The sequence below is a fragment of the Osmerus eperlanus genome, chromosome 7 (assembly GCF_963692335.1).
Source record: "Osmerus eperlanus chromosome 7, fOsmEpe2.1, whole genome shotgun sequence".
In the NCBI taxonomy this organism is placed as follows: domain Eukaryota; kingdom Metazoa; phylum Chordata; class Actinopteri; order Osmeriformes; family Osmeridae; genus Osmerus; species Osmerus eperlanus.
In genome coordinates this window covers 16,753,168-16,775,100 of record NC_085024.1, presented here as the reverse complement: position 1 = coordinate 16,775,100, position 21,933 = coordinate 16,753,168, and the positions used below count along the sequence as shown (strand labels likewise).

Sequence of the window (21,933 nt, the reverse complement as noted above, 5' to 3'; positions counted from 1 at the left end):
ATGCAATCTAAGCTTTTAGGTATGAATACCCTGTTTTGTCTTTTACCATAACGGACCCACTCAGGTCTGACTAGTTGCTCTCTTCAGTGTGGGTCACATGTGGCACACTCATGGCCCTTATAAGGAAATGTGTGCTACGTTGCATATGGCCACCAGTCATCAGTTTCAGAGATACTTATTATTAGGTTAAGTGATCAGTCTAGGAAAGGTTGGAATTTCAGACCATGTCAGAAGGACGGCGGTGACAGAGAGACGTGTAGTTGAAGAGGGAAGTCTTAACACCGCTGTGGAGCGAGGGGTGAAGAAGCCCCGCGGGACGGATAAGGGGGTAACCCTTCTGGCTGCAGGAGTCCCAACACATCCCATCATTACAATAACGGCATTTCTTGCTTTAGATTAATAAAGTACTACTCTACTCTATATTGTCAATGTTGTGGCACTATAGACAAGACAGTCCCACTTACTGTCTCTGTAGCTACATAGTTCAAATGTACTTTGAGTATGAATATGGGTATAGGTATGATCATTTTATGTAATTTGAGAATTAATCATAATCTGTTTTGTGAGTGATATAACTGCTTAGCAGGAAAAAATAAATATATTTTAATTTAATAAAGTACAAACAATGCTTACAGTAAACTTTTATTTGAGAGTATGTTGTTGTTAAGAAGAAACATAACCACATTTACACAGTGGGACAGAATGATAGTACAACATTGTTGGTGCTCATTCCATTACAGAGGGAGTCCATCAATATTCTCTCCCTAGTTTGTTGAGCTGATCAGATATTTTCTACACAGGAACATCCCGCATTTTTTAAATTTATAAACATAATTTATTGTGGAATTTCACTGTTCGGATCCTGGAGGATTATTTTGGAATTAATTTAACAGTTTAGTCGTCAATTCCTCAAGTCCTCAATTGTACAGTGATATGCTTAAAATCACTGACAAGACTGAGTCAGAGAGACTGTTGTCTGTCATAACAAGATTATGTTGGTTAGCCAAAAATTGCCACCATAATAAACTAATACAGTCAGACTGGTGTCCTGATAACTGGTAAGGTGAAACACCACTTGTGTATTACCTCTACCTCTTTACTAGGAGGTTATGTCTGACTGCCAGGGCCCGCCCAAGCCTTTATGGGGCCTTAAGCAAAATTGATTTGGGGGCCCCTTGGTGATGCCGAGGGGCATAATTATATATATATATATATATGTATTTATTTTGATTTTTATTAAGCTATAATTTCATGAGCTCTTGGGGGCCCTCTGGTGGCCACAGGGGCCCTAAGCAGCAGCTTAGTTCGCTTATGCCTTGGGCCGTCTCTGCTAACTGCCCATGGAAGAGTCAAATACTGGAATTACCACATGCCCTATTCATCCTAAAGTTGTCAGAATACATTGAGGATAAAACGATAAAATTATAAATTAGGCTGCTTATAATAATAAGTTATTGGGGAAGAATACATCTTTGTCTTGAAATCCCATCTGAATGCCCGCTTCATTTCTTAAGCAAAGTAAAAAAGGGGAGCTCACTGTATAAAGGAAAACAAAAAGTTTGTAATTTCAAAAGGCTGTCATAGAACACTGATTAACTTATACCATCAGTAACTTTGTTGGAGATGGAACAGCTAATTGAAACAAGCAGACGTGCCATTTGTCTTTTGCAGCTTGGTCAGATTGCTGTTCGATAAGATGCATTTAAAATTGATAGTCACTGATTAAGTGTGTATTCTCTATAATTACTGATTACATCTATGTATTCACTGTAATTATGGATATACAGAAAAGCTAGTAAGGTTGAATTTGTATAGTACCCACACTACAAAAGGTGATGCGTATGCGTTTTGTCTTCAAAAGTGTGATCTGCAAGGAAAAGTGACAAACATTTAGTAACAGTTGTGCTTTGACTAGTAGATACATGCTGTTAGACAGAAACAAGATTGCCTATATTTACAATTACAACTATGGTGCATATAATTGATGCTTCTAATCTGTTCATAGTGTTTAATTATGTACATTTAATGTATTTGGATAAATATAATTTACTATTTAATACAAATATTCAATCATAGATAAGCAAACTTTTCTGAATCAACCAACAGAAATATATGGTCCATGACAGGTTGTCTTGATTCTGATCATTCAAGTCAAGAATAGAGTGTCAAAGTATTATGTTGATGATTTAATGACATTTCTAATTACAACTTTCTCTAATATCTAACTGATAGATATGCATAACCTGTAATTCATTTTTTTCTCAATCTTAGTTTTTTCATTGTCTCACTGAAAATAAATAGTCAATTGAAAAATCCTTGTTCTTCTATGATAAGAGATGAACATGCATGAACATCAAAGTTGTTGGCTGGTTGTCGAGGCCTTCCGTCTCCTAAAATATAATAAAGAACAGTCAGTCAACAAGTAGGCAGAAGTGAGTATGGGAAGACAAAAGAAGGAAACCAGACAGAGCAGAGTTTTCAGTCACAGTTTGAAAACAGACATACCAGCTCTACTCTGATACCTGTACCCCTGCACAATTTTCTTTAATCTTAAGTAATAGCTAAGTACTCCGCCCTGAGAGAGAGAGAAAGAAGGGAAAACAGTTTTGAAAGAAAAGGACATACAGAGAGAGTAAAGTAGAGAAAGTGAACAGAAGCATAAACAGAAGCCACTCATAGGGACCGGTTCAGTAGATATCATCAAGGGTTAGTTATTGATACATAAGAGGCTGAATTTTTGTGAAGCTACTCGCGCTCTCTCTCAAGGCCTCCTCCCCAGAAGCTGCTATCTTCCTATAGCAGTAAACCATCTCTACCAGGAGCCAAAACTGCACGGCAATGAGGAACACATACATCATCACCTCCGACAATATGGATGCCATACCCCTGGTGACTTTGGGGGAAGGATCATGCATCTTGTTACTACATTATTTTTTGTACCTAGCACTAATTCACTCATTTCATACTCATAACATTGTACATTCATATCTCAACACTAAATTGTGCAATTATAACCATATGTATTTATTTGTTTAGATATATTTTTTGTGTTAATCCTATTAATAAGATATGTTTGTAGATTTAATGTGATTTAATATGATACCTCTATCATGTATTGTAGTTTGTTTACCTCTTGTATCAAGATATGCATCCAGTTCTAGCCCGATTCACATCTTTTTAAAATGTACCACAAATGATATAAAAAGCGAATACCATCAGTTCACCAAGTCTATTGCACTCTCTCCTTTCTCAAAGCTCTAGTAGAATAGCTAACCATGATAGTGAGTGATGTATAGGAGGATCCATGTCCTGCCTGACTAACTCTGGGCTGGAGAAAACTCTAAGAGGAAGCATATGGACATGGAAACAACACATAATTGGTCCCATAAAATCTTAAAGGAGCAGAATCTACCACAACAATATCAGTGCCCATTATTATTTCCAAACACCCATTCCAGATTGTTGATTCTGCTGTAAATGCCTTATGGAAGGCTTTTGAAAGCCCAAATTAAACCTAGCTACCATGATAACAGTCTCTCCTGACAGAGTGCCAATAGGCTACTTACATCGTGGCACCACGTTGAAGTGGATGATCTTGGTGGCGTTGGTATGCGAGTAACACACCTGCAACTCCAAGAGTTTCTCTCTCACACTGCACCCAGGCAGTTTTGACAGAGGCATCTGTCAAACTTCTGAAGTTTGCGGACGACACCACCCTCATTGGGCTCATCTTTGACGGGGATGAGTCTGACTATAGGTGGGAAGCTGACAACCTGGTGACCTGGTGTAGCCAGAACAACTTAGAGCTCAATGCTCTTAAGACAGTGGAGATGGTTGTGGACTTCAGGAAGAATACAGCCCCACTCACCCCCATCACCCTGTGCGACTCCCCAGTCAGCACTGTGGAGTCCTTCCGCTTCCTGGGCACCATCCTCTCCCAGAACCTCAAGTGGGAACTGAACATCAGCTCCCTCACCAAAAAAGCACAACAGAGGATGTACTTCCTACGGCAGCTGAAGAAATTCAACCTGCCAAAGACAATGATGGTGCACTTCTACACAGCCATCATTGAGTCCATCCTCACCTCTTCCATCACCATCTGGTACGCTGCTGCCACTGCCAAGGACAAGAGCAGACTGCAGCGTATCATCCGCACTGCTGAGAAGGTGATCGGCTGCAATCTGCCTACCCTCGAGGACCTGCACACCTCGAGGACCCTGAGGCGTGCGAGGAAGATTGTGGCCGACCCCTCCCACCCTGGTCACTCCCTGTTCCAGCTACTCCCCTCTGGCAGAAGGCTGCGGTCCATCAGGCCCAAAACCTCACGCCATAAGAACAGTTTCTTTCCATCTGCTACTGGCCTCTTCAACAAGGCCAAGGACTCCCATTGACATTCATTCACTTATTTAACTATTAGAAGTCCATCTAATGGCAATTCAGTATGCATAAGCCACTTTATCTCAGTATCCGATTGTACTATGTTGACCATTCACGCTGCTCATTCTATTCTTATTTTTATATATATTTTATTTTATATTTAAATTGTTGTATTCTTAGATTGTTTAGTTCTTAGAAATAGTTAAACTTTTGTACTTTTACTTAATTTAAGATCTGTATATGTTTAGTGTTTTGCGCCTCCCTGCCACAGTAAATTCCGTGTTTGTATAACATACATGGCGAATAAATCGAATTCTGATTCTGATCTGCATCGCTCTCAACCAATCATCTTGTGCTATTTTGACCTTTGACCTCTGGAGATGCATGTGTTTTCAGATACAAATGGAGGAGGAAGGGGATAGGAAACAAAGTGCACAATCTGTCAGACGCACAGTGACTGGCAAAGTCAACTGCACTGTAGTTTGGTTGAGTCTCACAGTCAGGTATTGCATTAAATACTGTGCATAAAAATGTAGTAACACTGAAAAACTCTGCCTCACTGCAGAGAATGAGGGGATGGCAGAGAGGAAGGGAAGGAAGGAGGAAAGAGTAAGAGAGAGTTAACAATCCCTGTACACTAACAGTCATTTCTAACAAAGCAGAAAGAAGAGAGGTTTAATGTTTGCTGACACACTGCAGAGTGGAGGGAAGGAAACATGAGGAAAGGTTAGAGAAAGTTAAGAACACATCAATTTTACATCAGCTACGAAGGACAGCAACATAATGTTTGGCATAGACCTTGGTTCTGTAGAATATTAATGATACCACATGACACATGCCCATTCTTCATTTCAATGGGACTGTGCGTTTGGTGTGAAAGGTGTATGACACAGCTATCTTAACAAAAGAGAGATAGAGAAATTCACAAAGATAGCACATAGGTTTTATTTTGGATGGGGGTGACCAGAAGAAAACATATTAAAGTACAATGGAGAGAACTTGATGCTGCTGACTGTTCAATCAACAGCACGAGATGAGAGGTTTTAGACAAGTACAGTAAGTACCTTTCATCCAAAGACATAACTACCATTTAACTGAACAGATGTATTAATATGACAAAATCACACATAGTGTGTCATGTGGGGCATCTGAGATTCAGTTACACAACAAATACGACAAAACAGATGAGAGGGATGCACTCTGAGGGATTTGTGTTTGAGGCCAACAACAGAAAATCTGGGAAAATGCCAAACATCTCCATTTGAACCAACAAAGACAAACATAGCACTGTCTTGCTGTTTGACTCATCCACAGTCTTGTCATTTTCACGATTGGGCTCACTAACAGTCTTTTTTATCCCAGAACTAAATGCAATTTGGAATTAAAACTAAGATGAAAAAAGAGACAGAAACATGGTTGGTAGATAAAACTAATTTATATGAAAAGAAATTATGATGCACTGCTAGGTATTTATTTAGTCTTAACAAATCAGAAGGCTAGCTCAAAACTTCTACATTAATTTACAATATTGCATGTTTAGTCATGAGTAGTCAGCTGCAGAGGTCAGCAGAAAGAGAATTGCCTCAGTATGTGTTGTGCTTTCTTAGGCTGCATGATGTAGAATAGTGTGTAGTCTTTGGGCAAGGCACTTCACCCTACTTGCCTCGGGGTGAATGTCCCTGTACTTACTGTAAGTCGCTCTGGATAAGAGCGTCTGCTAAATGACTAAAATATTCTCAGGCTGCAATCCATTATTTGTATGGGTCTGGATGACCCTGTCGTTTTTATGGTCACACATGTGTATTCCCTACAGTGCATTTTGTATCTATAGCACTTTGTGTCATTCTCTTCTGATTAATTGTTCCTCAATAGACCTTTTATATTCACCCTCATTTTACTCCTCAACTCACGTCTCTTAATAAGTGGCTCCATACTACATGTGTGCAGGCAAGGTCTCGTCACTTAAGGCTAATTCTGAGTGGTTGAGCTGCTGCTTAAAAAACGATGCTAACCTATGTACACAGCTACACAAGCACAATTGGCCACACCAACTCAATTAGTCTATTCCATGCTTCTTTTTCCTCTCAAACTCAATCCTTTGCATATTCTGTGCAAGTTCTCATTCTGCCATCCACAAAGCATAGTGGCCATACTTTTTCTAAACAGCAGCACTTTCTGACTGCTTCCCATGCTTTTAGTGAGCAACCCAGATAATTTAAGAGAAAAAAAAACACATGGATCCAACCATTTTGATAATTGCAGTCAACTGATCCAACATTCCCTCTCTTCCCCTCAAATTACTTTGATATTAAGTAAACCACTGCAGGGCTAGCAGTGGTAGCCACCTGTCTGGGCACTGATGAAGAAAGTGTTTAGTCCGTCTCTTCATAAACTGAGCACCAACAGGAAACATAGTGAGAGGGTACATGTACCAGGGCTTTCTAGATGGCACTGCCATTGCAAGGAAATTCATTAATCACTTACCTTGCAGCACCAGGAGTATGACAGGAACCAGCACAATCCTCCCTGCAGGCATCATTGCCGAGCAGGAGGCCACTCTTGACAATGCCAACAGACACTCACACTATACACACCACACACATATACACACCACAGACAAAGAAGGGGATGACAACAGGTGAAAACGGGCTGGCAGCTAGTCCATGTATAAGTGGCTCCACAATCAAGTCTGTTGGGTTTAATTTCCTTTAATCCAAGGGGGTCAGCTCAAAAACTCCCATAGAAGAAATATCCAAGAGGGTTCACTTTTGACTCTTTTTCTCTCTCACAAATGTCAAAGATCTTCTCGAAGCAAGACTTGGTATGTGGTCTGTGAAACAGTTTCTTCTTTCACGTTCTCATCCACTTGAAGCCGGTATATAGTTTGGATGTTCAGTGTGCACGAATAAGCAAGCAGCAAGGACAGGCTAGATTGAGAGCCAATTCAATGTCCAATTTCTTTTTTTTTGTCGAGTCTGAGTAGGCCTGGCTGAGAGTCAGTGTCACCCAAAGCCAAGATGTCTACTCTTACATGTACACTGATTCTCAGGTTTCGGCCCTTGTTGTTCCTGAAGGGCCTATATTCAGCTATTTAAAATTGGGTCAAGAGGTAGGTGCTAAAGTGACACTCCCCAGTCAAAAGAATAATGGGAATTGTTTGCCTGTGAGTTTTGAAAAATTACAGTAAAGTTGATAAATGTTTAGATTAGTGAGATAGGGCCTACTGCTATAATACTTTTGTTGCATTTAGGGATAGAACACAGATCATCAATGTCCAATGTTATTTTTTACCACCTTCTGTCCATGATAATACCACTAATGTTTTTACATATAAATCCAGTAAGTAAGCAACGTTTTGCTTACTCATACCAATGTTATTGCAAAATGGCGCTTATGTAAACCATGCACATGTTATTACTCCTCGTGTTTATTTGTTAGCCATGCATGTGGTATTTTAAAGAATGATTTTTTTTTATTGTAGAAAGATCAGTAGCCTATACAAAACAGGCAGTATACAAGCAGTATTCGCTGTATACATGCATGTTGTATTCGTCATTGTAACCATGCACGTTGCACCATCATATGATTGCCATATTGACTGGCTGAATACTGGCTGAAGACTGGCTAAATATTTAGCGAGTTAGGCTATATACTTTTTACTGTAAGTAATTAAGAATAGCCTATACCCCGCGCATGCACAGGCAATTTGGATTAGCAAAACAGACCACTGGTATTTCTGAACATAAAATATGAAATACGTAATAAATATTTTAGCAAATTTAACTATTAATGACATCCTTAGACATGCACACATCACAAAACGAACCCATTCAGAAGGTGTTGAAATTTGGAATATGGTGCGCAGGGTGAGTGTAAGAGTCTCGAATTTGCACCTGAATCCTGAATAGAACATAGAAACAAAACTGTTTAACCGGTTACCCAGATCTACGCAACCAAATAAAATAAGATAAATTCATAACATGTTTTTCCTTTTCAACATTCAAAACTATTTGAAGGACGGTGGTCATTTAATGGTCATTTCTTACCTCGGATAGCCTATTTTTAAATCATTTTCACTTTGATCGAATGTTCTTTTGGTAAGATGTTTCCGTCTTAGGCTAGGTTGAATAGGCTATATCATATTGATCCGAGGTCAAGTAGTTAACCTATTCTGACCCGTTGATGTTCGCAGACATCCCAACCTGCAGAGACTCATTTCAGGGAGGTGGCTCGGCTCAGGGAGGTGGAGGAAAGGCTTGGTGTTTTGCAGTAGGCTATATGGTCCGTTGTTCTAGCAACGATAGAAATGACGTCTTAACCACCTCCAAAAGTACACAGATCAAAATAGGATAATATTGGATCAATATATTCAACCTAGGGCCAGTACAGGGTTGATCTCAAAAAGGGGAGGGGGGAGACAACTAGGGGTTGCAATTATCCCCTCTAGTCTAGACAACTAGAGGGGGTACACATTATATCAGGTGAAAAAACGCAGATATAATGTGTAGCCTATCCCCTGATTCCCCTCTGTAACTTTTGCTAGAAAAGAGCAGACATCTCCACAAATAAATGTATTTATGTAGATAAATGAGTGCCTTGTTACTATGAAAACGCTGTCGAGTCTTTCACGTCGCTGTTTGTTCCATTTAAGAGGTGAATTCTAAGTGCAGCAGTTAAACTCGCTTATCTGAGTGCACGCGCGCTCCCGCAGCCAGGGGATGCAAATCCTGACAGGGATACGTGCCTTGGCACTACACCGGCGTGCACGTGCAGTAACATGACCCAGAAGCACACTATACTAACAGTATTTTTGACAACATTCTTTGTCCTGTGTTTTATTATGATCATAATCATGATAAACTAATCACAAAATCATTCAATGATCATGACAATTCAAATTAGTCTCATAATTTATGAAGTGAATGTATCATCATGGTGGCAGGACAGACCCTTTGCATGTTAGGGGAGGGGGTACACGTTATATCAGGTAAAAAACTACCTGATATATCCCCTCTGCATCCCCTCTATAACTACTGTGTTCATTGACAGACCCTTTGCATGTTAGAGGAGGGGGTACACAGTATATCAGAGTCAGGAGTCAGGTGGCTGAGAGGTTAGGGAATTGGGCTAGGAATCATAAGGTTGCCAGTTCGATTCTCAGCTGTGCCAAATGACATTGTGTAAGGTACTTCACCCTACTTGCCTCAGAGGAAATGTCCCTGTACTACTGTAAGTCGCTCTGGATAAAAGCGTCTGCTAAATGTAAATATCAGGTGAAAAAACGGCCTGGTATAATATGTATCCCCTCTGTAACATTTGCTAGAAAAGAGCAACATCTCCATATTATCTCAGGTTGTTCATACTTGCTTTCCCCTACACGAAAGTAGATACGCTGCTTTTCTAAGTAAAAAGTATTGGTATTGGTATTGGCAATACTGGCCTTGTATTTACTTGGTATCGGATCGATATCAAATGTTGCAGTATCGCACACCCCTACTTTATGGAACAGGCCAGGGGTTGACTGGTTGAAAATTAACTTTGGTATGAAACTGGACCATACCAACTGATTTGGTGTGTCCCACTCATTACGAAACAATGCTTATGGCACTTGCAAAACAAGAAAAAACAATAAATAAAACGTAAATAATATGTGTACATGAATGAATAGTAAACAAATCTATATACTTCAGCATCTAAGTAGTTTACTATTTGTTACGTGTAATATCCACCCCTGGTTTACAGTATTCTTGCGCGCTCACCTGTCTGTCGTAGACTCCTGACGTAGCCAACTGGCGCACCCAAATTTACATTGTGATACAAAATGGGGGATTTTGTTGGTTGAGGAAAATAAGAACTAGTTTCTGTTTGTATAGGGCTCTAATTCATTTACAGTTTTAGAGTTGTCACATAATCAGAATTGTGTTGTGTATATTTAGATCATTCGAAGATTTCTTTTTTATCCAGAAAGGATATAAACATGTTCTTGATCCACGTCGTGATCGTTCTAATTGCAACAGGTAGGCCGACAGAAATGTGAAAATGAAATTACCGTTCAGCAATATTCGATTTTGAAACGCTGTAAGGAACTTTGTAAGGAACATATTTTGATTACAATCGTAGATATTCGTGTTCTTATTAGATTTAGTTTATATGCTTTTTGTTATTCCAAACTCCTAGCGATTGGCCTAGTTCACTTTTTGTGGTTGTGCACAGTTCTGTTTACCTGTAACCTACCTCATGTCCTGAGCAGGTTTATTTATTTATTTAAAATGTAGTTGTCCTCTAACCGATAAATAAAATATAGCCTTCCATACTAGGTGTAGGCCTATCCTTATATTTCACATCACACAGAGCTGAGTGGGGTGTTTTGATCACAATTAAGCTCTAATTGAGTAGCCTACTAATTTGTTGGAAGAAATGAATAGAAGTTACAATTAATGTGGAATAGAAATATATGAATATCAACCTGTTAACAGTTTACTGTAATGCTTCGAAAATGATCCAGTAGAGATCTCGGTCTCATTGCAGTTGCGAAATAGTTTACTGGTGTCTGTAATTGCAGCCACACCTTAAAAGCAGAGGGGCCTGATCTGATTTGTAATTGTTTAGTTACTTACTTAAAATGTATGAATTTATCTTGATTGTAAAGTATGTCAATATTTGGCTACGCTACTTGCAGTATTTAGCCTAAATATGCCCCCTCATGTTTTAGGCTCCACTATGGCCATCACGGTCCAGTGCCCTCAGAAGAGGTACATAGTCATATTGTTTCAGCCGGTCACCCTGACCTGCAACTTCCAGACCTCCTCCACCCAGCCACCTGTGGTTACCTGGAGGTACAAGTCCTACTGTAGAGACCCCATCCAGGCTGCACTCAACCCCAGCAGTGCAGAAAACGTGTTATCACAGAACAACCCGAACTACAATCCTAACATTGAGTGCGCAGACAGCTTACGAACGGTGCGCAATGTGGCTTCCAAACAAGGAAGCTCTGTCACCCTGGGCCAGGAATATCAGGGGCGCAAAGTCACCATCATAAACAGTGAGTTTGTGTGTGAATGCCTTTATCTTGGTTTCTGTGTATCTGTATTTGACTCTTTTTATTTGATCTGAGTGTGTGCTAGTTGGATAATTGTATTTGCATGAGCCTGTTACATAAGGGTTCCACCTTTTGGTCTGCTCATATTAGTTCCATGTTGTCTTTGTAGATGCTGACCTAAGCATCGCCCAGACGGCATGGGGAGACAGTGGTGTGTATCTCTGCTCTGTGGTTTCGGCTCAGGACCTGACTGGGAACAGTGAGGACTACACTGAGCTCATAGTGTTGGGTGAGTGTCTCCTTACAGGCTGGATCATCTGCAGAGCTCCCCCACTCCTCTATCATCCATCTGTCTACCTTCAAGACAACTGCTTCTCTGCTTTTCTATTTCTTCTCAAATCTCGTCCGTCCCCTTGCGATAAATATGACTGTTGACCTAAGATGCCACTGTATGAAACTATTCTACAGTTTCCAGTGTATAATTCTGAAACTGTAATTGTTACCTGTCTGCGAAATCCTGTACCGAATAGTTCTTTGGAGAAACCACAATATTACAGGTAGTTACTAGTTAGTCATATACTACATGAGGAGTTAATTGTAAGTAATTGTGGATTTATCTTTCTTTCACAGAGAGAAAGTCAAATACAACTGACCTTCTGCCTGAGATTGACTTACTGGTTATGGAAGGTACAGAAGCCTAGAGGTTTTTTTGTGATAGGACCATAGTTAGAATGAGTTAGAGAAGTCCCCATAACTCAAAATTCTAAGAAAATAGAAAGTTGAATATTTATATATATCTGGTCAAAAGTCGCTTCTCTTCCTTTCTTATCTTTTTAGAATTGTCCTGACAAATTACGATCAACCATGGGCTTCTCACAAATGGAAAAGGGCCTTTTTCTCTTTCCACTCCTTCAACTTTTTCTGTTTGCTACTGCTTAACTCAGCAGATAATGTACCAGCCTTGGGCTCTATAGCTACACTGTTGCTGGCCAATCAGTTAATTTTCTGCTGCATCAAGTGAACAAAAATGTCACAAAAATGAAAATGTCTACTACACTGACTCAAGAAACTGCAAATGACTAAAATATATTCTCTTGTTGTTAAGATCCCTTATTAGAGTTACAATTTATAATTTATATTAATTTCTTGTACTATTTTGTTAGTTTTTCATGCCTGATGTCATTGTTTGAAGAATAAAAGGAGAAAACCGGTCAAGTTTCTCTAAACTCTGACCAACCAGTCATCTTAAATGTATTATTTCTATTATGAATTAGTCAATTGATGTAATGCTTGGGAAAATTCAGTACATATCACTGCATTTGTAGTGTTTATACAGAACAGTACAAAGTTTCCTCTGAAGCCACAACTAGGATCACGTAAAAACAGTTTGAGGTACTTGCCATATACACACACAAAATGCAATGTTTAAAAATAGGGAGTCTTGGCATAGAAAGGGTCTTGAAAGCCTAGAATGCTTTTACTTGGAAAAAGTAAAAGCAGCTGAAAAAATGATTTCTCTCTGTCTCCCATTTTATTCTCTGCCCCTCAGACTGGCTGCTGGTGGTCCTGGTGGTATTTGGCTTCCTGCTGCTGTTACTTCTTATAGGGATCTGCTGGTGCCAGTGCTGCCCACACACCTGCTGTTGTTACATCAGCTGCCCTTGCTGCCCTGAGCGCTGCTGCTGCCCCCGGGCACGTAAGTACACCCCCATAGGATGAAGACCCCAATCTGTGTCGGGGGAAGTAAAATGGAAAGGATATTAATGGAACAATCAAATATGTTTTATCTTCTTAGTTAACTATTTTATTTGTAAATTCCAGCAGCCAACTTTTTTTGTTTGTTTGTTAAGACCACTTAAAAGCAATTCAGTTGCTCAAAACCGTTTCTGCTCTGAATCCCCAGATCTTGACTGCAAAATAAGGCATTGTTATGATGTCTGAGTGACAGAAATGTAGTTTTTGCCTATGCGTTTTGATACAAAATTCCCAGTTGGTAAAGTATGTCTCAAAGCAAGACACGATGTGCTGCAGTGAAAAAGGCCTGGAGAAGCTAGTGATGACACTCAAATCAACACCAGCATACTGTACCAAACTCACCTGACACACACCAGTCTGCAAACAGTCCGCAAACCAAGTTCGCTAAGAAACCACCGTGAGTGGTCTGATTTCCTTTTTATGGAATTATTTCGGGATTCCACCGAATCAGCATAGATGCGGAAGGTATCAGACTTAGCAACGTTGTGTCATGACAACAACCTGACCCATCAAAGAGACAATGAGCTGATTGTTGATTTCAAGCCAAACAAGAAGAGCAACTCCCCCATCACCATCACCGGAGAGGAAGTAGAGAGAATCAGCTACTCAGTTCCTTCCACTTTCTGAGGTGGTGTTGACCACAATCATGCAAAAATTAAACTTGTCCAATTGGCTATCTTATTGCTTTTCACAGTGTATGAGGCTGGAAAAGCAGTGAAGTCGGGTGTGCCTAGTCAGTATGCCCCAACACTCTATGCCCCCAGCATGTATGCCCAGCCTCCATATGTAGGGGGTATGAACCAGCCCGGCATGCCACTCCTGCCTATGCCTTCCCACCCCAATGGTTATGGACGTGAATATGATGCCACCAGTTCAGGTAAGAAATGTCTTCAGGAAAAACATTATTTTGATTAAATTAAGAATCAACATCTAGTTGTCAGTAGACCTTGTGCATATACTAGACATTTTGTGACTGGGATTTCTTAAAGGCCTATCACATAGAAAATGATCAGTCAGAGTAGCACTCATAGGGAGTCATTAGAGACTAAACCGAATTGTCCTTGTGTGCATTGTCTGTTATGCAAAAATCAGACAAAAGTGTGGTGATGACTAGGACGATACTAGACAGCTGCTATGTTTTTGTTTAAATCTCGGTAATCATACAAAAATATATTATGTAGCACTCAAACAATTAGAGACTGCAAGAATATGGACCTCATATGTTTCTATATGGGGTTAGTAGATGTGCCACTTAAAAGTTTCACATTTTCAAATCCCGAATCCAACTCCTCACCACCCCATGGCTCCTCCCCTAATCCCAATTTTCATCTGCAAGTGTTGCACCTCGCTGTGCCGCACCGCTGTTGTTATACATGCATTGTGATGGTTTCCTAATCTCTGTTGGTGTCCTTCGTTTCTGCAGTTGGGCATGGCTCCCAAGTGCCTCTGCTCCATGAGCAGGACAGTGGAGGAGTAGATCATAGTAAGTGGTGGACGTGATGAATACAGGATTGATCCTCAGTCAGTTTAGGAATTTGATCAAGTACTCAAATAACTAGCTGTTGTTTAATGGTCAGTTTGTTATTTACTGATCCCTTCTTCTACCCTCAGCCCGGAGTGGCTATCGTATCCAGGTGGATCCCGATGGAAATGCGACTCGGGCCATCTACTACATGGAGAAAGAGCTGGCCAACATGGACCCCACACGGCCTGGAGACAAACCTGGGAAGTACCGCTGTAAGCAAACATTTCCCAGCTATCTTCTCAACATATCTCATCTAGACCAAGACATTTTTTTTACATTTCTCTCCCTTTCTCTCTCTCTCTTACGCACACACACACACACACACACACACACACACGCACAGTGGACGGGGGAATGAGTGAGATTAGCTCCTTGCACGACGGCTTGGATCCTCGTCGTGGAGGTGGGCGCTCCCAGCCCCCTCCTCTCGCCACAGTCTACGACCAGGACGAGGTAATGAGCACCATCAGCAGTGTGTCCCAGCATGGCCAGCGCCGGGATGACTACCCCCAGCGTGGGGGAAGGACCTCTGCAGACCACATGGGCGGCCGTGGGCGTGCCCGCTCAATGGAAAACCTGGATGACATTACCCGCCGATACCCACAAGACACTCGTGAAGACACTCGTGGATACCGCCGTGATGAAGGGCCCAGAGGCCAGAGAGGGTCAGTCACTGTTCTTCCTTTACTTCCACCTCTACCTCATCTGACACTAATTAGTTCTACATTTTCTCAATAAAGGGTTAGGGTTGGTGTAGTTTAAAAATCTGTTTGTGCTGTCCTTCTTCAGATCTGATGAGGAGTGGAGCAGCAGCAGCCGCGGTGGCTACGGTCGCGACTTTGACGACCGTCACCGACGTGACTACTCCCCCGAGCCCCGACGTGGTGGCAGTCCAGCCAGTGGTCTCCAAGGCAGACGCACGCGTAGTCGTGACGACCTGATGGATTTGGAGCGTGGCCGCGAGCGTGGCAGAGGCGGGGGGGATGCCTATGATGACAGCTTCCTGCGGGAAGCCATGGAGAAGAAGAAGCTGGGAGAGCAGCAGAGGACACGGAGCCGCGAGTACCTGGACTACGAGAGTGACCGTTCGAACCGAGGACGAGACGCACGCGGGCCTCCCCCCCTTCCTCTGGCCGCGCCTTCTGCCTACCCAGACACTGGTGCTCGAGATGACTACTCGCGTCCTCCACCGCCACATTACAGTGACAGCGAGAGCATTCCATCCTCAAAGAAAAGCAACTTGCGCAAGGTATGTAAAAAGGGGAGTGAATGAGACTTAAGTGTTGCATCCATTAACTACCTACGAACTACAGTCTGTAAGATTGCATAAACATGTATATTATATGAAAAGCATATTTATATATTATCATATTGTAATTGTTTGTGACAGTATAGTAATAAAGTCCATAAAAAAGTTTTAGAGGATTGCAACCCCCATGAGTATCCTTTTTCATTTTTTACATTGGTTGTACGGAAAAATGTTTATTTCCAAATATAACAATGTGTTATAATAGATGTCGATATATTAAATATGTTTTATTGCCTGGTACCACACACACACCTGAAATGTTCTACCAACAGTATTCTCTTTTTCCCCACAGAATGGAGCCGTGAGCCGTGAGAGTCTTGTTGTGTGAGACTTGAACTCAACACCTGATATAAGGGATCTATCCATTAATGTGTCAACCAAATGCAATCGAAAATTATTTCATAGAATCATTAGATGCACAATAGAACCTCAATGTTCCAGATGTAACCTTTTTCAGCCTAAGAACCCAAATCTTTATAACAATTTTTTCTTATAAATATTGTTTGTGGTGCCTTACAGACCTGAAATTCTAAATGGAACCTATTTTGGGAGCTCTTTTAGGGTTGTAAATGGTTCTGTTAAGGGCTGTTATTTTTATACTGTGGACTGTGTAAATAAACAAAATTTTATATACAATGTAATTTTAGATTGAATTGTTAGTTTAACCCTGGATGATAATGAACAAGGATTTAATGATAATGCACTTTGTGATTATAATTTTCATGGCTTTAAGGAACTGAGACTTCTTGTAATTGAGGTACAGTCTGCTGCAAAATTAAGTCAATATTATTAAATTCAGTTTAAAGTAATTTAGACTTTTTGAATAAACATTTGATGACTATCATGTAATTTGCAGGTATTGTAAACATGCAGTTTGATATTGAATATAAATGTATTGATGTCATGCTAGTTAGTCCAGGACTAATGGAAAGACTAATGCATTGTTTAACTTTCTGTACTTTTAAGTTGTTTTTGTTTTAGTATTTTAGAGATTTCAGTATCGTGTAGCTACAGCTTGGTTCCAGCTTTTATTTGCTGATGTTATGTGGGAATAGATTTGATGTCTTATTTTTTACATTACTTTTTTCAAACGCTCAGCATCATTCTACAGTGCACATGTACTTGTACAGGTATTTGACAATAAAAGCTTTTTAAATATTTGAGTCTTCTTTTTGTCTTGGTTTACACCACCAGATGTCCCTCTTGTTTCTTTGTGGAAACTGTTGTCAGCTAATTACACTGTTGAGACTACTACATTCATCCTGTGGGAATCTGTATGACAAATGCTTTTCACAACCTATAATAATCTAGACATCTCATCATCAACCATGTAAATGTTCTGAACATGCTTGTTTATACATCCCTCACTAAAGATGATTCTATAAATCTTCTGATAAACTTTCATGATGATTTCATGATTAACCAATGGTTTTGAAATTCTGATGTTTTCTCTAATATACAAACAAATTGCAAAAGCAGGAATTTATGTATGTACAGTAAACTGTTTCTTACCATTTTGTTGCAAGATTGAAACTGCAACAGACAGAATTTTCTTATCTTTAGGGTAGGAGCAGGGGACAAGGCAGATGCCATGGAAGACGGGCTGACTCCTCTTTAGTGGACATTGCAGCAAAGCACTTCACTCAGTGAAGCAGACCAGTCGACAAGGTAAGGACAACATGAGATTTTCCTGATGATGCTGGGTAATATGTTAACACAGTTTCATACATTTTTGATTTACAGACACAGTTCCAGTTACTTGTGTGTTTGCTTGTTAACTGGGAGGATATTTGTCAGTTCCAGAAAGGAGAATATTGTGGATATTGCTTAGTGTTGTGGTTTTGCTTTGGTAGTGTGCCTGCCAAGACTTTTGGAAGTGTAGCATTTGGTAGAATGGGTGAAACAATGCCATAGTGAAAACAAGAATCGTCTGTCTGATTTGTATTTAATGAACAACAGAACTCACAACTGAAGTCTTTTCAGATTCCTCTATAACATGTTATTGTACAGTATTAGAACTTTATGAATTATATTATTCCATCAGTGGAATCTTTGGGACACACCTTACAATGTTCTTACCCATAGGATGAATGCCTTATTTGGATTATAATTGCATCAAAGATCAATTGAGTTGAGAGTCAAGTGGACCATAGATTATGATTCAGTTGGGAACACAATCCATGTTACACAAGATTCTATAGATGATATGTTTAATGTCATGGCAACCAGACAACATTTCTAGATACACAATTGTTTTTGACCTTAGTGGATAAGAAGGCAGTAATAATAAATACGTATTTATTTTCAAGATTTTAGACTTGGCATAATGTCCTATGACAGTTGGATGAATATTGTGGATTGAAAGGGTGGGTTACTTATCCATTGTATTTCTTTCATTAGTAGTCAGACTCACAAACCATGCATGACTTTAAAGATAGAAGTAATCAATTTCAGCACCTGTTGGGAAAGTACCTCTGGTGCACTGTCTGCTTTCAAATCATTGTTTATGTTGCAACAATTAAGAGCCGTCCATCCAGTTAGGATTTCTAAACAATGTGATTTTTTCTCTTTTTGTGTTTTCTCACTCTTATAATAGATCTGATAATATTTTTATCCAGGGCCCACACACGCCTACATCATACACCATGTAATAGAAGCCACATCAATGTACTGTACAGCTATGTGCCAAATCATACAGGATAAATGTCTGAAGCAAGACTATATGTCACATTAGCTAATATAGCTAATGGTGAGAGATCCAATAAGGGACAGAGAGAGGGTAAGAAAAAGGGGGAGGGATAGAGAAATGAGCGTAGGCAAAGAGAAAAGGAGATTGTTGTGCTTAACACGACAATTATCTGTGGCCATCGACTTCCCAGTGTAGCCCGGTGTCAGGCTCGGACTGTACTGTTCCGTTGTCCCAGCAGGCCTTGGCAGACAATGGCCAATGTCAGGAGGGTTGTGGAGGCTCTGTTCGGGGCTCAGGGAGAAGTAGTTCCCTACCCCCATTGTGTTCTCAATCTTTTTACCGAGTAATGTTTTAGAGATCTGCTATGTACTAATTGTTACCTAATTTTTTTTACAGTCAAATGCTCATGATTTAGCCCTGTCCAATGTCACCTTTCCTATCTTCTTGCTGAAAGATCACTAATCTAAAACAATAAATCCTGTGCAGACTTTTGCTCCTGTTGTACCTGAGAGTTTGAGCACTTGAATTGTGTCAAGCATGTGGAGGAGGATTGTACAGAGGTTTTCTGGCTTTCTCATAAGGGGTGTGTAAAACAGTTATTTGATAGTTCCAAATAATTCAGCTATACCTCATTTGCAAAAGAAGACACAGTTTTTGGTTTGTGGACCATATGGTTGTGGTCCAGGGATTGGTGGAACATTGATCTAGTTTTGGAAACACAACCTTCAACTGGCCCTTTATTACATTCACTTAATCCTTACGCCCCTCCCCTATACTGTACCTTCTTACACCTTTATAATAACCACTTAATGCACTTACTATAGTTTAGTTACATAGCAATTCCTATGTACCAATAATGTTTTTGCCAATGCCAGTGACATTGCAACTCTCTGTTGTCCACAACTCTCTGTTGTCCACACCTGTGCACAACTCCCCCACCATCTCTGTCCTGTGCTCTTTGGTGCAGTGACTCCACAAACTCAAAGTCAAATTAATACACTCAGATCCATCAAGTAAAAAGCAAATGTCTGTGTGCTTAAATGGACAGGCCCCAGGGTTCAAAGCCTTAACCATATTTGTTGAGGCGAGTCGAAACACAACTGGCCATTGTGGCTGGCCTCCGTGTGGGGTGTGAATTTATGAATGGCTCGGTCTTGGGGCGCAGGCTCTGAACAATGCTGTTACACTAAAGGACAGATTTCCATATGTGGGGGGTGGAAGGGTGGGGGGGTGGTCCACTGTTGGGGCTTGGTACAGAGAGTGGCGAGAGGTCTTCATGGTAGCTCAGTGGCGTGACGCTCAGTGTGTTGTGCATGTGTATTTGTCTGGTGACTGCTGACTGATAAAGTGGGAACTCTTGCATAGGAGAAGAAGTTTGGCAACACTCACGTACACAGGTGAGTAGCATCTATTGTTTGCGTGTGTTTGGATTATGGCATATCTTTGTGCAAGTGTTCAAATGTCTTTAGGTGAGCGTATGTGGGTTCAGCAAGTGATTTTATGTGTTTTTGTGTGATGATTCCCATATTTGGTTATACCTTTACAGATTTTTAAGTGAAGGATGTGTTTGGATTTAACTTTTTTAAAAGTGGTCTATATTTAAAATATTGTATTACTACTGGTAGTATAGAGTCCCTCTATGGTCATCTTCCATTTGTATCAAATGGCGAGAGACTCTGATTTACTTGATTTGTTCGTAAAAATCACTCTCCAATAGACAGTATTTCAACCCGAAGTAATAAACGAGACTAGAATAGGCATCTGGAAATCCTTTGTAAAGGATAGGAATAGAACTTTGCATGTTTTGATTTGGTAAAAATGTTGGTCTCCTCTCTGTGGGGTTGAGCAGGTGACTGCTCTGTTTGTCGCCCCCTGCTAAGCTAAACGGAAGAGAAAGTACTCAAATGAGAAAGGGCCCTGTGGTGCGCCATCTGCCTACTGTGCTTGGGACCACTAAACTGGTCCAAGAACACAGGACTGCCAGGTAGCAGCTACACACGGGTGTGAAAACCCTCCCAGAAATACATCCACACACCGATACAAACACGCAAGGCTTGTAGGCAAACATGCACACATTAACAATCACCCATTTTCTTACAAGACGCGTAAGAACAGTCAACATGATATGTCTTTTCACTGTAAATATAAATAGGTGCCATAAGACGAACGATCGGTATTTCCCTCCAATTTTTGTGAGACTGTCCAACGGAATCAAGTGGAGACGTCGTGACATTATTTTGTGACCAAAAGTGATGGACTGAAACGCTGCCTCAGCAGAACCTTAGATTGTGGCTTGTTTGTGCATGTGTTGTGTATGTAGTTGTAGGGGGTGTTTAGCATGTGCAGTGTAGGAGGGGAAGCGGGTGTGTCTGAAACCATCTGCTCAAAGGATTTTAGTGGGGACCAAGCTTATACACCAGCACACGTCAGAAGCAAACAGCAAGCGTTTGCTGTGAGCTGGCCTATCTGGAGAATTTCTCCAGTTTATCCAGCACACAATGGGCAGTGTTTTATGGACAAAGTATCCTTTATTGCTCAGACTGCCCAGCACTCAGACACACACATACAGAATATGATATTAACAATACAAGTGATCTTGGCCCTGTCCACTCAGCACAGTTGGTGGGTGGTATGGTAACTTGTTATCATATTTTGACTTGATGGGTAATGGAAAATGTGTCACATTGTATGACACTTCTCCTCCATTGATAGGAATAATTGTGGTGGGTCACAAAAGTCTTTATTGTCAATGTCTGTTGTGTTAGCACATGAGCATTGTTTGTGTTCCTGAAATGCATGACTAATTTTACAAAGGTGAACATTATCACTTGATAACCTATTGTGTTGTAACCAGGGTCGTTTGAAGTCAGTTAACTCTTATCCCTACAGCATGTGTGTTTGCACACTCACACACAAAACAAACAAGGACCATACAGCACAAGGAAACTCTGCTTTGTCCCCATGGAATGAAGTGGAGGGGGCGTAGAGGAAGGTCACATAACTAACGTACTGCTTTTAAGGAACAGTGTGGAGTGTGTTCATTGATTAGCCATGTGTTCCGTGCGTGTAAGTGTGTGTGGGAGGTTGTGGCATGCTGAGTATTCATTTATACTCTGCTTCAGAATGTGAATACTGTATTCAGTCTGTCTTCTTCCATCCTACCTCCTATGCCCACCCTCAAAAGTTAGCTACACATGCTTGTGTAGGGATTCCCTATGAGAAATCTATTACTTGGTGAA

General features: G+C 40.6%; 1 protein-coding gene across 2 annotated transcripts; it reads left to right on the top strand.

Moving 5' to 3' along the window:
- Nucleotides 1-10,170: 10,170 nt before the first annotated feature.
- Nucleotides 10,171-17,163, top strand: lsr (lipolysis stimulated lipoprotein receptor). Of its 2 annotated transcripts, XM_062465265.1 has the most exons (11): nucleotides 10,171-10,394; nucleotides 11,090-11,419; nucleotides 11,586-11,705; nucleotides 12,047-12,103; nucleotides 12,966-13,112; nucleotides 13,866-14,048; nucleotides 14,595-14,654; nucleotides 14,783-14,908; nucleotides 15,040-15,361; nucleotides 15,486-15,945; nucleotides 16,298-17,163. In XM_062465265.1, exons 1-11 carry the CDS (start codon nucleotides 10,355-10,357, stop codon nucleotides 16,331-16,333), a joined length of 1,881 nt encoding a protein of 626 aa, XP_062321249.1. In that variant the 5' UTR covers nucleotides 10,171-10,354; the 3' UTR covers nucleotides 16,334-17,163. The 2 variants fall into 2 exon arrangements, with proteins under 2 accessions (XP_062321249.1, XP_062321250.1); XM_062465266.1 differs by lacking the exon at nucleotides 12,047-12,103.
- Nucleotides 17,164-21,933: the final 4,770 nt, after the last annotated feature.

What these genes read in the sequence shown, in the direction of transcription:
- lsr (XM_062465265.1), top strand. Translation starts at nt 10,355, where the DNA reads ATGTTCTTGATCCACGTCGTGATCGTTCTAATTGCAACAG. An exon ending in CACTGAGCTCATAGTGTTGG is followed by an intron (nt 11,706 to 12,046) that starts GTGAGTGTCTCC and finishes TTTCTTTCACAG; the next exon opens with AGAGAAAGTCAAATACAACT. An exon ending in AGAAAAGCAACTTGCGCAAG is followed by an intron (nt 15,946 to 16,297) that starts GTATGTAAAAAG and finishes TTTTCCCCACAG; the next exon opens with AATGGAGCCGTGAGCCGTGA.